General features: G+C 56.1%; 6 protein-coding genes across 6 annotated transcripts; 2 read left to right on the top strand and 4 right to left on the bottom strand.

Moving 5' to 3' along the window:
- Positions 1-202: 202 nt before the first annotated feature.
- Positions 203-561, bottom strand: PHACADRAFT_189767 (uncharacterized protein; the record flags this gene model as incomplete). The annotated part of the gene is made up of 3 exons (XM_007390028.1): positions 203-217; positions 270-505; positions 555-561. The coding sequence occupies 3 exons, from the start codon at positions 559-561 to the stop codon at positions 203-205; spliced, it is 258 nt and encodes an 85-aa protein (XP_007390090.1).
- A 136-nt stretch (positions 562-697) lies between these two features.
- Positions 698-2,241, bottom strand: PHACADRAFT_189766 (uncharacterized protein; the record flags this gene model as incomplete). Its single annotated transcript, XM_007390027.1, has 8 exons — positions 698-1,008; positions 1,060-1,297; positions 1,357-1,406; positions 1,459-1,516; positions 1,570-1,661; positions 1,712-1,772; positions 1,828-1,961; positions 2,034-2,241. The coding sequence occupies 8 exons, from the start codon at positions 2,239-2,241 to the stop codon at positions 698-700; spliced, it is 1,152 nt and encodes a 383-aa protein (XP_007390089.1).
- Positions 2,242-2,374: 133 nt separating this feature from the next.
- On the bottom strand, positions 2,375-4,953 carry PHACADRAFT_246674 (uncharacterized protein). Its single transcript, XM_007390026.1, has 12 exons — positions 4,858-4,953; positions 4,592-4,810; positions 4,420-4,527; positions 4,224-4,352; positions 3,985-4,144; positions 3,841-3,924; positions 3,685-3,781; positions 3,486-3,612; positions 3,317-3,430; positions 3,095-3,269; positions 2,799-3,042; positions 2,375-2,745 (listed from the first exon to the last, which is right to left on the bottom strand). The coding sequence occupies exons 2-12, from the start codon at positions 4,679-4,681 to the stop codon at positions 2,571-2,573; spliced, it is 1,503 nt and encodes a 500-aa protein (XP_007390088.1). The 5' UTR covers positions 4,682-4,810; positions 4,858-4,953; the 3' UTR covers positions 2,375-2,570.
- A 174-nt stretch (positions 4,954-5,127) lies between these two features.
- On the top strand, positions 5,128-7,757 carry PHACADRAFT_246673 (uncharacterized protein). The gene is made up of 8 exons (XM_007390025.1): positions 5,128-5,884; positions 5,940-6,080; positions 6,128-6,279; positions 6,333-6,540; positions 6,611-6,810; positions 6,883-7,224; positions 7,291-7,439; positions 7,495-7,757. The coding sequence occupies exons 1-6, from the start codon at positions 5,866-5,868 to the stop codon at positions 7,177-7,179; spliced, it is 1,017 nt and encodes a 338-aa protein (XP_007390087.1). The 5' UTR covers positions 5,128-5,865; the 3' UTR covers positions 7,180-7,224; positions 7,291-7,439; positions 7,495-7,757.
- Positions 7,758-10,268: 2,511 nt separating this feature from the next.
- On the bottom strand, positions 10,269-11,735 carry PHACADRAFT_85182 (uncharacterized protein; the record flags this gene model as incomplete). The annotated part of the gene is made up of 8 exons (XM_007390024.1): positions 10,269-10,362; positions 10,432-10,541; positions 10,595-10,666; positions 10,719-10,790; positions 10,846-11,113; positions 11,165-11,508; positions 11,566-11,595; positions 11,649-11,735. The coding sequence occupies 8 exons, from the start codon at positions 11,733-11,735 to the stop codon at positions 10,269-10,271; spliced, it is 1,077 nt and encodes a 358-aa protein (XP_007390086.1).
- Positions 11,736-13,283: 1,548 nt separating this feature from the next.
- On the top strand, positions 13,284-14,069 carry PHACADRAFT_189762 (uncharacterized protein; the record flags this gene model as incomplete). The annotated part of the gene is made up of 6 exons (XM_007390023.1): positions 13,284-13,350; positions 13,406-13,458; positions 13,516-13,532; positions 13,582-13,647; positions 13,709-13,833; positions 13,882-14,069. 6 exons carry the CDS (start codon positions 13,284-13,286, stop codon positions 14,067-14,069), a joined length of 516 nt encoding a protein of 171 aa, XP_007390085.1.
- Positions 14,070-14,139: the final 70 nt, after the last annotated feature.

Here is a 14,139-nt window from a genome sequence, read left to right as displayed (position 1 = left end):
CAGCCAAAGCGAGGTCTGCGGATGGTACGAAATTGTGTTTATCTATTGATTCATTCAATATTTGTCTTATTGCACCCTCGACAGGAGAGAGTGCGGATTCGACTTGTTACCGCAGATGGCGCATGTTGAGCTGATTGCGATGCCAAGACTTGTATGGTGCAGATAGATTCGGCGTGGCTCATAATACACAGGTACCGGCCTTTCAGTCAGGGTATAGCTACAGGATAGTGGTGAGCTCGTCTAGGGAAACGTCTGTCGTGACAACACACCTTTCCAGGGTTGAACAGGTTCAAAGGATCGATACACTGCTTGATGTACTTCATCAGCTCAACAGTGCTCTCGCCGAGCTCTTCTACCAGGTATTTCCTCTTTCCCAGGCCAACACCGTGCTCGCCCGTGCATGTCCCATCCAGGTCAAGCGCATGCTTGACCATCCTCGCGGCCAGACTCTGAGCAATCTTTTCCTCCTTGTCGTTATGGTAGAATATCCCCACGTGCAGGTTCCCTGTGCGAAAATTCAGTTGTCATCGATTATGCTGGAAGTGGCCGAGGACTAGCCATCTCCGACATGCCCTATCATTGGCGCAGGCAGTCCCGCCGCGTCAGAATCTCTCTTCGAAGCCACCACCATGTCAGGCAGCCGGGACACCGGGACACTGTCAGCCGCCTCACTCGTGAGCACCCTGCCTGCCCCATCTCAAGCTGAGAGAGAAGCTGACCAGACGTCCGTTTCGACCGCCTTTGCTCCAGGGAACATGGCATAGCCGGCGTAGAACGAGTTCTTGCGCGCGAGCCAGAGCTCCTCGGCCTGCGCCTCGGTCGCAGCGAACTCGAAATCAGTCCCGCCGTGCTTCTCAGCGACAGCACGTAGGATTCGCGCGCTTTCCTCGATGAATGCTGGCGTCGCACCCTGGATCTTGATGAAGAGGCTGTCCTTCTCGGGCCACGTCCGCGCCTCGTACGCGTTCAATGTCTTCATGGTTAGCGCGTCGAGGAGCTCGATACATTCTAATCAATATAATTAGCTAAAGACAAGTGGGGAATAAGAGGTATGCGCACGGAGGTTAACCCCGTAATTCAGCGCCTCAATCGACGCGCGCGTCGCGTGCTCGACGCTAGGGAACTGCACGACGGCGACGCGAGTCGGGAGGAGTGGTGCAAGACGAATTGTAACCTCTGTCATAATACCGAGCGTGCCCTCTGCGCCGAGGAACAACCGTAGGGTGTCGAAGCCGGCGGAACACTTTCTCGAACGGCGGCGGGTCTTGATCACCTCACCAGAAGGCAGGACAACAGTCTGTCGAAGGACCGGACTGTCAACATGCGAGCAATATCGTCGGTGGGCGGATCGCTCACCGCATTGAGGAACCACTCCCCCTTTGCTGTGCCATATCTTACAGCATTAGCTGACAGATTGGGTGAGCATAGCTTCCCGTCAGTCGACACAAGGCAACCTACTGCCCGAGCACCCGGTGGAAATCATCCCCCCAATACTTGCACCTATGGCGGGGTCCAGCTACCAGATGTGAGCGGCGCAGCCTAAACTACCCACGGATCGCGGCGCCTTACGGGGAAGAACAGCGGTATGCCTTTCTCTTTCAGCACTGCATTGATATCTGTCCACTTTGCACCTGCTTGACAGACTAAGTCCGCGTCCGCCTCTGTATCGCTGTTTCAGTATCATGGACAGATAGCTGGGGCGAATACAAACCGTGTAGCTCGAGGACCTTGCTCATCGCGGACATGTCCACGCATATGCCCTTAGCATCCGTCTGAAACCGTAATCAATAGTAGTCATAAATGCGAAAGAGTTCGAATGTCACTCACGCCATAAAAATGGCCCTCGAGACTCGTGCCGCCACCGTACGCGACAACAGGCACGCGGTACTTGCGCGAGATGTTCACGATTCGTACGACGTCTTCTGTCGACCTCGGCACAACGACGACACTGTGCGGAAAGCCTACACCGGCGCAAATCGCCCGCCATCAGCGTTTCCAATGATTATCTCTCAATGGGCGCGCTAGTCACGTACTTTCATTGTATCCAGCGAGCCGACCGTGCGCATCCAGGACCGCAGGGTCGGTCGACACGTCTTCTGGCGGAAACACTGCCCGCAGCTCGTCGATGGCCTGCGCATAGTCCGCAGGCGAGCCGTACGTGCTGTTCAGCCGCACTTTCGCTCCGCTCAGGGGCGGTGCCTGCAGCCCTGTAAGCGCAAAGATGTCGTCCGGACGGGACATGTCTTCGAGCGATTAGTACCGAGTTGATCGTGTAACTCTTATCCGACTCCTGGCAATTGCAGCAATCACAGAACCGGCACACACAGAGCCGTACTGTCCCGCAGACCGCCCAAACTCTACGTCCAGAATGGGATGAAGTTTGGGTTATATAAACCTCTCCGGCCGCGGGCCGCCTGACATCATGATGCTGCAGTACTTGCGCATGACAGGAATAGCATCTATTAGATAAGAGTACCCATGCAAGTGCCAGAAATCATGATATCGTGTATAGGTTGTGGGCGAGAGCTGCCGGAGGGTATCAACCGAGACGAGGTATACCGCGACGACGTTCACAGCTGCTGGCGCTTCCTGAAGAGCACCTGAGCCTTCATGTCTGGCGCGGTGTTCTGCCCGAACTGCAGGAACGGCGGCACGACACCGTCTTCCTCGGCCTTGACGTCGTAGTTGAGGACGACGTGTGCGAGCATGAGCTTGAGCTCGGTAGCTGCGAAGAAGCGTCCGGGGCTGCTCTCTGCCGTCAGCCGCTGCAATAGGCATGGAGAGAGAGAAAGACGAACCAGGCATGTCGGCCGTAGCCAAAGGGATGGTACTCGATGCCGGTGCTGACCATCAGGTGTCTGCCCGAGTCACCCTCTTTCTCGCGCATATCAGAGAAGCGCCATGGGTTGAAGGTGTCGGGATCCTTGTAGTACTCTGGGTCGTGCTGCATGGGCAGCACCGCGACACCGACGAACGTTCCCTCGGGGATGACCGTTCCGTCCGAGAACATGAAGTCCTTCATGGCCCGGCGAACCATTGTCACTAGCGACGGCCGTGAGCATCCCGTGATGCCGGCCTAGAAGGAGGCACATACCACTTCCAATCGCGTAGTACCGCTGGCTCTCCTTGAGGAAGCTGTCGAGCGTGTGCATCTTGTCCAGCGACACCTTGGACCAGCCCTCCCGCCTGACGACTTGCTCGATCTCGTCGCGCATGGGCTCAGCCCATTCCGGATGGGCCGCCAGTTGATACAGAGCATGGGTGAAACTCTACGGAGAGTGAGCGACAGAGAAAAGGAGATAGGAAGCAGGCCAACATTGCTGGAAGTGTGTATTGCAGCAAACTCGAGCGTCAAAACACGCGTGACAAGGTTGTACACGGTTCGCTCGTCGCCCTCGGCTTCGTCTATCAGCCAGCTGAGCAGATCATTCTGGTGCAAGGGGCTATCTCAGCGCAATACAAGGGTCGTTAGAGGTCAAACGCACAGGTTTGTCTGGCCAGTCCCGACCGTACTGCTCGAGGCATGCTTTACGGTGCTCGATTATCTTTTCGAGGTGTCTGCATCCTCGTCGCTTGGCAGCGGGCACCCGCGTAAAGAGTCGCGCCGCCAGTCTACCGACGGCGGGATCAACCAGTCAGTCCGAGTCCATATATGCACACCCACCGCGCGAACCGAACACTCACGGCTTGAGGAAACTCGGGAATTGCGTGATGATTTGCGCACCGTGCATCAAGTCACCAGTGAACTGTATTGACAGGTCCAGCCAGTCTCGGTCTCTGCCTAAGGGTAACCTCCCGTTAATTTTCGTGGCCGAGAGGAACAGCCCTAAAGGAACGCACATTTCGGAGCGCCGACGAACACCCTGTTTGTGGCCCTCGCTACGACCTGCATGATGGCGAGGTGCGCAACGACAGGCGTCCAGTCTAGAGACCGTGGCAACGTCGGATCATCACTAGAGTGAAAATAGGAGCAGCGAGGCGTACCATCGGTAGGTGGGATCTGGTCATGAAAAGCCTTGGCGACCTCGTCGCGGATGCCGTCAAACAGGAGTGCGATGTTCCTCGTCAGCTGCCCGCGGACGATCGGGACATGGTAACTGTTCTCGGCAATGCTAGGCCCGGCGGTGTAGCGCACTTCTAGGTTCTGAAACGCATATACGGGGCAGATGCGGGCGCTATGAGTTTTGCTGATGCGTTGGCATGACACAGTGTATGCGACGTACCTCGTGAGCAGCTTCCTCAAAAGAGAGCTCGTGATCCGCGGCTTTGCGGATGTCGTCGACCAGCTGGGGACCTGAAACAATGACCAGCCAACGATTGAAATTCGCGACTTTGAACGGCCGCCCCTTGTACTACGAAATGGATCACGCGACCAATCATTAAACAGGGCGGGTCGACACTTTGCGTCAGAGACTTTACCTTGGTATAACCCTCCTGCGTAATCTCCGCACCATACATCAACCACCGGACCGCGCCCCAGTACGATATAATGGGCGCCGTGGGTCCAATAGTGGGGATACGTTTGAGCTTTAGAGTAGGAACAGACCCTTCAGGACCTTGTGCGCCACCACCATCGCGGGACACGATTTACCTGTCGGCTGTCAGGCCAGAGCCATCTTTTGAGATAAGCAAGGGTGGCGAGGCTAGCGACCACAGAGGTCAATAACGTGTAATCTTCCATTTCTCCGGCCTCCGGGGCACGCAAGAGCTGGTTGGGTCCGAGACGGGGAAGCGTAGTGGGGGAGAAAGGAAGAAGTGGGTCGCAGCTACTCGGTGTACCACTCTCCCCGTGCTGGGTGAATTAACCTTTCTAGGCCATGAATCAGCCCATGGGAATCTTGACGTGCACACGCGTACCTTCCTAGCTCACGCAAGGCGCGTGCACAGCTTATGCAGGCATATGCAGGTAAGAACGAGCAGTCCGCACAGTGTCGAATCTGGCAGCGGTGGAAGATACTCCGCGCAATCCTGGACGGTCTTGGTCTCGGAGGGTTGGCGGTTCGAAGGAGACTGGCTCAGGATGAGAGCGCGGTACTCAGCTTGCCGATTCACATGCTTTGATGTTTGGCGCCCAGATGCTGATCCTTGTCGAGGCTGCTCGCTGCTAGCTTGCGTCCAGCTGCTCGCGTCTGTCCATTTACCTGTCCTTGCTCCCATTGCTCTCCTCGGATTTGTGACCGACCCTAGCGCAGTATGAACACGGCACAATGGTTAATCCAGCACAGCATCAAGGGCTTCGTGGCTTCTGTCTTGTCATCTCGTCACTGATATCAGTGAGTGTGGCTCTGACACGTAACAAATCGGAAAGTTAGCTTCGTCGTCGGCTGAACGGTGCCTCTGCGCATGCTGCTCTCATGATAAAGTTCCGTTTGAGACTCCAGGCAGATTACCGTACGGCGTAGAGCACACTGCGGCGGAGTGACGCGCTCGTGGCAAATTTTCTCACTTCTAGCCTACTCCACATGAAGCAAGTTCCAGGAACGACTCGACACTCTGCACTGTCCGGTGCTGCCCTCTCCGACGAGCCACATTTCCAACAAACCGCCAAGCGAGCGACGTTGTCGGCCGCAGATTCTTCTGCTTTTCTTGGGGGCTCGGGCAAAGTCGCCTGGGAGATCTCGACACTAGTAGCGCCAACGACATATCGTTCACAACGCACTTCTTTGCTTCCGCGCAGATCCTAGTCTTTTACTCTTGCTTCCACCTACTACCTCGAAAAACCGGCCGTTTAATGCTCCCCGGAGGAGCGGGCTTCGCTCGACTCACACTCCCCTGTTTAGCTCGAATTCCTTTCGTTCCTGGAAGCTAGCCATGGCAGACTCGGGCAAGTTCCCGATAGCGGAAGCCCAGCTTGTCGGGATGTTCATGGAAAGCGTGGCCTATGGTGCGTGCTTCTCTTCGTTCAATTGATCGTGCAACTCAAAGGTGATGTCATCTAGGCATATTCCTTGTAACGTTCGGCCTCTGCGTCAAGGCACTGTTGTGTGTGAGGGACCAGCTGGTGCTAAAACCGTTGAAAGATGTGAATTGGGGCATGTTCTGTGTCGCTGTTCTAATGCTCATCTTCGCCACATTCGACGGTGTGTCCCTCTCCCTCAGCTACTGCAAATCAACTAACGCCTTGTAGTTGCTTTCGGATTGCGACACAACCTGGATGCCTTTATCTTCTACACGGGACCTGGGGGACCTACTGCGGAGTTCCAGGACCTTAGGTCCTGGATTAACATTATGAAGACAGTTGATTTTGTCGCACAAACTTCGATAGGCGACGCTATACTAGTGAGTACGCTATCGCGTGATAGACCGATCTCCTCAACTGACATGTCCTCGAGATATACCGCTGCTGGATGATCTATGCAGGACGAATAGTCGTCATTCTATTCCCAATCGCGCTGTGGCTCACGACTCTCGTCGCCGGAGCGATGATGATCTGGGTTGAGAACACGACCGAAAGGAACGCGCTGATTGAGGATCCGCGCGTAAAACCCTGGCTCGACACCATCACCGCCTGCACACTCCTCGTCAATGTCCTCGTCACCTGTTCGTCCTCTTATCTCCCTCCGCCGCCTCGTATGCACATGGCTGATTCACAATCATGGCTTCTTTCCAGCGCTCATCGTTTGGCGGATCTGGCGTGTCAGGTCCAAGGCGGCTGCCGCGACGGTGCATCCGCACCGGCTGTCCCGGCTTATGCGAATCATCCTCGACTCGGGTCTGCTCTACACAGTTTGTGTGGTCATCTTCTTCGGCACGACGCTCGCGGGCAGCAATGCACAGTACGGCGTTTCGGACGTGGTGGTGCAGGTCATCGTGCGTTCGCTTTTTCCCCTTCTCTTGCGCACCGCGTCCCATTGCTGAGACGCGCGCTTTCTCTGTCACCAGGGCATCACCTTCAACTTGATCATCATCCGCGTAAACAACGGCACGGCCGCGGAGGCCAAGCAGTTCACGACGACGTCGGGGGCGCTGCACAGCATACGGAGCTTCCCTCTGCGCTTCCTGCGCACCCAGACGCTCGACCAGACGGCGTTCACGCTCCCGGTGGAGGCTACGCTCCCGACAGAGGTTGGCGTCGAGGTCTCGGTCTCGCAGCATCGCGACGAGGAAGACGAGGACGAGAGGCGCAGCATTACCAAGAGGCGCGACTCGTGGGAGGGCAGCGACGGTTTCGCGGTGTAGAGCCTCGCACGCGTATGTATCATTTTTGTACGATAGAGGGTTTGTCTGGATGTGCGGATGGTACCGCCAATGTATCAGTAGACATAGATTGTCGCCCTTTTGTACACCCACCTCTATCCCAGGACTCGCTTATAGATGCTAATCCACGTCGTTCGGCTGCACTGGTCCTGCTCTGCACGTCCCACGCTGGACGTGGCCCGCGTGAAAGGGTTGGTTGGGATCATCCAGCACGGTATCTCGTGCCACGGTGGACATGCGCTCTGTGCGAAGCGTGGGTATCAGGTACCTTTACTTAGCTCGTCCTGTGCGCCATACCGTATGCTGCACATGCCTCGCAGTCAGCATTGTTCCCCATCACATCTGCCCGACGCGCGCACAGCAGGCCGTCACACTGACAGCGTTCTGCTACGCAAGTGCCGCGAGGAATGGAGATCTAGCCTGCGGTCATGCCTCCGCGTTCAACGGCAGGAAGGCCTCGAGAACGGAAGATGATACCGCCACGGGGCAGGGATTGCCACATCGATGGCCTCTCAAACTCCTGTGTCTTGTTCCGGCCAACGTCGGCCGCCGAGCAATGACCGAGAGTTCCTGGGGCTGTACGCACGCACGCGTCGGCCACCATCAAGGATTTTGGACAGATAGCATCAGGGGCCCCCTGCGCCTTTGTGGCACCCTTCGCGCTTTAAATGCATCAGCCGCAGCACGTCCCACGTCCCGCGTCCCGCGCGAACGGCGAATCTGTGAGCGCTGAGCAGCGAGTTCTCATGCGTCCTTCGGGACGGGAGTAGTAGGGACAGCATCGCTGCCCACAGCCCCGCGTATGGGTGCTTCGTCCTCCGGTCAACCTCGCAGCTCGGTACCTGTATGCCGTGAAGGTTCAAACGTTCATGAATGGCTTCCGTATATTCTTCGACCGCTCCGTGACATCGAAGCTGGGGGAGATTGGATAGCGGGGCATATCTGCAACGCGGATGCTGATGCAAATTGCAAAACTTGCCTGAGTCTGGGAAACGAGGAAGTAAACTCGGACCTTGCCTTTCGACACGCCCGGAGACATGTCAAAGCAACAGCACACGCCACGTCTCCGGACGACGCACGTCCGAACTTCCATCTTCACTAAGCAAGTTGCTTCCATCCCTTCGCCGCGCCGCAGTTCGTTCCTAATACAACACACAGCCCTCGGCGTTTTCCACCGTCGGCCCCGTGCTATAACACGTCTGTCCCCAGGCGGCCGCGCATTGCATGGCAATGCTGCCCCGCCCCCAGCGCGGGACATCCCTCGCGGCACCTTGCCTCCCACCCGTCACCCGACCATCGGCTCTCCCCAAAACGGCCACATCCGCGGACATCAGACCCTGTGGGCGTCCCAGGGCCGCGCGTACCGGCATCGAGTCAGTTCGCCTGCGGTAGGAGACACCTCGGACGCGCCAGCTGGTTTGACGACAACGACGACGACGGCGACGGCGACGCGAGACAATAGCGTGGGAGCGCACCGCGGCGCAGGGACGCGGTGCCTTTGCGTCCGTGACGACCACTGCGTCCTGCGCAGCAGCCGGCCAGCCAGCCAACCAGTGTCGAGGCCGAGGAGCAGCAGCAGCAAGCCGCGATTGGCGCGGAGCCCAACCTCGGATCTTGGGTCCTGCTCATGTTTTCTGCCCGCGTCTCGCGGGACATCCGGCGGCGCCGTTGTTGCGACGGAGTCGGATGCACGAGGGCCATGACGAACGGGACATGTATGCACGCCCATATGGCGCGTCGGCGTATACGGTTGGTCCGGGAACCCTATTCCGACGGTAGATATAAGACCGCGGGGTATCGTCGCGTCGTGCTCCCGTTCCTGTTCCCCTTTCTTCCCCTCCTCGTTACAGGTTTATTTTTTGCTCACAGGGGCGACCGTCGTCCGAGTACACAGCATACAAGAGAGACTCCAGATTAAAATCGGCCAAGATTATAATTTTACACCAAAAGCAGCATCGACAGCGACACAAGGAACGGAAGATCGAGGAACACAGAGTGGGAAACGCGAGTGGTATAATGATGGTGATGATGCAGGTGGGTGGTTCATGCCCTAAGCAATTCAGGGGTGCGACAGCAAGTTGAGAAGAGAACCCTCCAGGTCTCCATCGATAAGTGAAAAACAGCAGGTCAAGAAAAGAGAGAGAGAGAAAGTGTTCGTGATCGCACCGGACGTGATGTGAGAGAGCAAACTTCTTGTGTAAAGGAGAGGGGCCGCCTTCTGCGGGGCTGGGTAATAAACCATGCCCTTGGGTCGCATGTAGCGTGGCGAACGCAAGAGCGGCATTGGCTCGCCCTGCGCGCACGGGTTGCGGCACGACGTCGGCGCATATTAAGCACCACACGGCGTCGTGCAAAAAGGCTCAGACGCTTGATCAAAGCATCACCGACCGAATCTTTGGGTTTGGGAAAGGGGTCAGAGGAATCGTTCACGTATACGTGCTCGGAAGTCCGCTGAAACGAATGAGAACTCACATTCCGGCTGATGATCGTGCTGCACGATCATGATCGAGACCACGACGACGGGAGGTAACGAGCATCCGGCGCGCATTAGCGTAAGGCAGGGTCCGCGTGTGAATTTGGGTTTCGTTCACAATTGTGGCATTTGATGCGGAGAGGGTTCCGTTGAGGAGGGTAGCGTGAAAAAAAAGAGATGACATGAGTTACGATCATGGACATAATTACCGCGAAAGGTATGGGAAACATAGCGTGGAAAAGAGAATTACACGAAGAAAGTATCGATACGAAATGAAGGGGCGTCAAGGCGCGAACGACGAATGCGAAGAGGTGACGCGGCAGACTGCATATAGATAATAATATAGAATAACGCCAAAAACATTGCTCATGTCGCGGACAGCCGAGATGCTGCTACTGCTGCCGCTTGCGCCTGAACCGAAAATGACGCGAGTGGTCATATCAGGGCGGCATTTTCGAGACTATGCCGGAGGATGATGCTGGAAAGGGAAACGAGGCAGGAGGTTGAGCAGATGTACGTTACCGGAAGCAGTTTCAAAAGGGGTAACACATGGGAAAGTTGAAAAAGGAAGGAAGGACTCACTCTGCAAGGCAGCTGGTCAGAACTCGTAAAAACGCCGAAGACAGAGGTACGTACCTTCAACGGCGGCCATGACAACTCGTAGCATGTTGGTGTCGGTAGCAGTCGTGATGCTTGATTGGTACTGGTCAGTACTACAGAGAACCAAGAGCGCATCGCCACGACACAGGAAGAAGACGTACTGGATGTATATCTCACGTTCCTTCTGGTTGGCCTTCTGTGCGAGTCTTGCGAACCGCTTCTTGAAGTACTCCTGTCCGGCTTGCGGGTCTCCGGATTCGCCGTCGTAGTCCTTCATGATGGCCTGTCAGTCGAGCTGTCGAAGCGTGGAAAAGATGAACTCACTGGGAAGTAGTTGTTGATATCCGAATATCTTATCTTATTCTGGAAGAGATCATATTTATTCAGGAACAGAATCTGTTCGCGGGTCAGCACGGCCTTTACGTCGGTACAGGACAGCATGTCTTACGATTGATGTCGACTTGAACCACTGCGAGTGACATATTGAATCCCAGATGGTCATGGCGTCTTGCATTTGGTTCTGCGGAAGCGGCTGAAGTGAGCAAAGCGCACCTAGAAGCGGACGTACTACTCACGGCGTCCCTGTCTTCAATCAGACATTGGTCGTAACCACTTAGGCTGACGAGGAACAAGATGCTCGTGACGTCCTGGAAACAGTGAATCCACTTCCGGCGCTCGCTCTTCTGACCACCGACGTCGACCATCAGCATCTCATGGTCGCGGAGCTGGAAGCGTGTTTCAGTGATACCGATCGTCCGTGCCCGGGTATGGACAATATCCTGCTCAGACGGTTGGTACGACGGTTCAAACAGCCGGTTGAGGTCAGCATAGAAGTAAGCCAGGCTGGGCAAACGTGAGCACGAGCCGGGACGGTGAAATGAAACAAAGGCGTACTTTTCTGGGATGGCGGCCTCGTTGCCACGGTCCCAGCACTTCTGAACGCTGGGGTCTTCCCACAGCTTCTGCAGTGGTTCATGGAACTCCTTTGGGAACGGCTGGTTGTCCCTAAGGTCCTGCGCTTCCTCGACGAGCCTGAGATATGGCAAGTTCTCCTCCGACACCTCGAGATTCATATCCTCCATGGCGTCGAGCAGATACTTGAAACCGAGAGTGAGGTTGTTGAAGACGAGCTGCCGATAGGACTCGACCTCCTGGGCGTTGAACGGCACGCTGTGGATGAGGCGCATTTGCTTCAGGATGGTTGACTTTCCAGAGTCACCGGACCCGAGGAGCAACACCTTATCAGACGGGAACTAAGCACTCGACGTCGTTGCTAGAGCGCGAACGAGACGCACCTTGACCTGGCGAGCCATTTGCACCTTGGCCTAGCTCCACAGCTCAGGGCGCTGCGCAGCAGACACGGCTAGACGGGACGCACCTCCTTCAAGTTCTTCTCTGCCTCTCGATGCAGCCGCTTGTCCTCTTCCGAGACCTCGATGCCTTGTGCCGACATGCAGGCTCCCATGGTGGATACTCAAACACAGTTATCGGGGGAGAACGGAGAAGAAGACGCGACCGAGTTGAGCGGTTGGCTGTGGTTATGGGTGGTGGGGTTGCAAAGGAGAGAGTGATGTTCTGCCTCGGGTCAACGCTGAGACAACAGTTCCCGAAGCACTTGAGAGATGATGGACCGATAGATCTCGGCCGAATACTCACCGGCGAGGACCGCAGGAAGATAAAAAGAATATTAGATACAATGAGGAAGGAAAGGGAACGACAGAGAGACAGGTGGTGGGAGGAAGGAGAGGTGGACGAGCCGAGCGAGATGTCGCACGCACCGTCAGATGTCGATGCCGGCAAGTGACCAGGGACCTGAAGGCTGTCGTCAGATCCGCTTACAAGCCTATTCACAGCTAACTGATCGGAGTTTGATTTATCAGAACGCTCGTCTTACCAGCTCACAAGAGCTCCTTACCCCTCCATACCAGTACTAGTCGCGATCACGCGGTGTTAGCGAGATATGGCACCGCGATCGTGTCTCGATCTTTTCTGACGCCACCACGTCTCCAGACAGGCACAGATTGTCGGGCCAATAATTCAGTTATTTACGCAGGGCACCTGCGAAGACGAGCAGCTTTGAACAGCGAAAAAAAAAAAAAAAACTGTATACAGCGGGGCACATGGGTAACGCTTCGGCGTCTTCGGAGAAGGCCGCCCAGCCCAGCCCAGGGCCACCCCGCCAGCGCATCACCCTTGTTTCTACGCGGGCGGCGGGATTGGGTCTCAGATCCGCGACATCGTCCGTGACGACACCCGCGACACGCTAGAATAGAGTACCTGTCAGCATCGACGCGGACAAAGTCATCGCTTGCGCTGTCCTCGGTCTGCCCTTGCACTAGTCAGTGCGGCTAACTCTATCCATCTCCGACTTCTCACGTTGATCTTAGGCGGGCGAACGAGGCACGGCAGCTGCCAGAGACACAGCGTTCTCTTCGTCTCCTTCAACGGTATGAGCTCATGACTGGCACGTCCCCAGACCCTTGTCGGAAACGTGGCGCGGGCTGATCAACGAGTAGCGTTCCGTCGTGTGCGTCCGCTTCTTTCTCTGCTGCTCAACGTTGTAGCTGGCTGTATATCCTGTATTTCCTTGGGGCGGCACAGTAAAGAACCTCTGGGCGTCAGGAAATTTGGCGTGCCCAATTCGCATGACATGAAAGCCCGTTCCCACGCGGCCCGTCCGGTGCCACACTCGTTCCTCCAGAGGGTCACCTGCTGGACTGCTCTACGACCGCAAGGATAAGCCATGCGCGTCTAGCCGACGGGATTGCCTCCCTCGCTCGCTGCTTACTCCCGACCACGCACTCCGAAGAATCACGTCTGCCGACCTTTGCGGCAAACCTTTCCTACGATGAGCGTCCGGTGCCATACACGCTCATCCGGGATGGCGTTATAGTGGACTCTATCATGGCGCTCTGCTTGACACGAGCTCATCTCTTGCGGCTATTAAGACCACAGCCCGCTGGGCCATCGGGGATCTCGCCTCTCATGCGACTCGCACTCTCCCTCGGCGCCGATGGATGGCAACACTGCCCGTCAGATCCTGATCCTTGGAGCACAGAGAGATCACGAAGCCAGTGCAAGTGGGTTTAGCGTGCCTCGCTGCTAGTAGCGCCGTTCTCACCTGCATCGCCTCAGTCGCTGCGATTGTATGGATGACATGGGACACACTCATCAATTTGGGAGACGAGGTGAGCACGACAAGCTCTCGCATAGGACCTTCAAGCTGACCTTGCTTCGCCCTACAGATCGATTATCTTTGGACGTAAGGGTCTTCCACGTCAGTTTCTCATGCGTGGCTAATGGGTATACAGAGGTCACGCCAAGTGGGTGCAATGGATCTATGCATTCATTCGTTATGCGCCTATAATACACGGAGGGTGAGAACACCAGCTACACACGCCAGGTTGAGAAGTTGACCAAAGACGCGGTGACACCCAGTGTCGTACTTAGTCACTACAACACGACAGGCAATTCCCCGTCAAGATGCAGGGCTCTCATCGCATACGAGCTCTCATTCCTCGAGCTTCTCACTATTGCCGTTGAGATCATTCTGGTCATCAGAGGTGTGCCTCGTCATTCCGCCGATCTGCCGATGCTGATGTGGGAGGCAGTCTTCGTGTTGTACAAGCAGAACAGAGTGCTGAAGGCCTTCATCATAATCGCCTTCGCTGCAGAGATCATCTGCATGATGGTCTTCATCAGCTTCGTCATCAAGGGACAGACATTCACGTCCGACTGCCTTGCCGCGACGTCACCTCGAATATTCATCGGCTACTGGTCAGTCATGTCTTCCCTGTAACCTTGAACGTCTCACCAAGTCTCGATATAGGCTGAGCTCTCTGGTCTTCGAGACGTTCCTGTTTGTGCTC

This window comes from Phanerochaete carnosa (genome assembly GCF_000300595.1).
Source record: "Phanerochaete carnosa HHB-10118-sp unplaced genomic scaffold PHACAscaffold_1, whole genome shotgun sequence".
Classification (NCBI taxonomy): Eukaryota; Fungi; Basidiomycota; class Agaricomycetes; order Polyporales; family Phanerochaetaceae; genus Phanerochaete; species Phanerochaete carnosa.
Note: the sequence above shows the minus strand (reverse complement) of the source record. Positions and strands in the feature narration are given on the sequence as shown.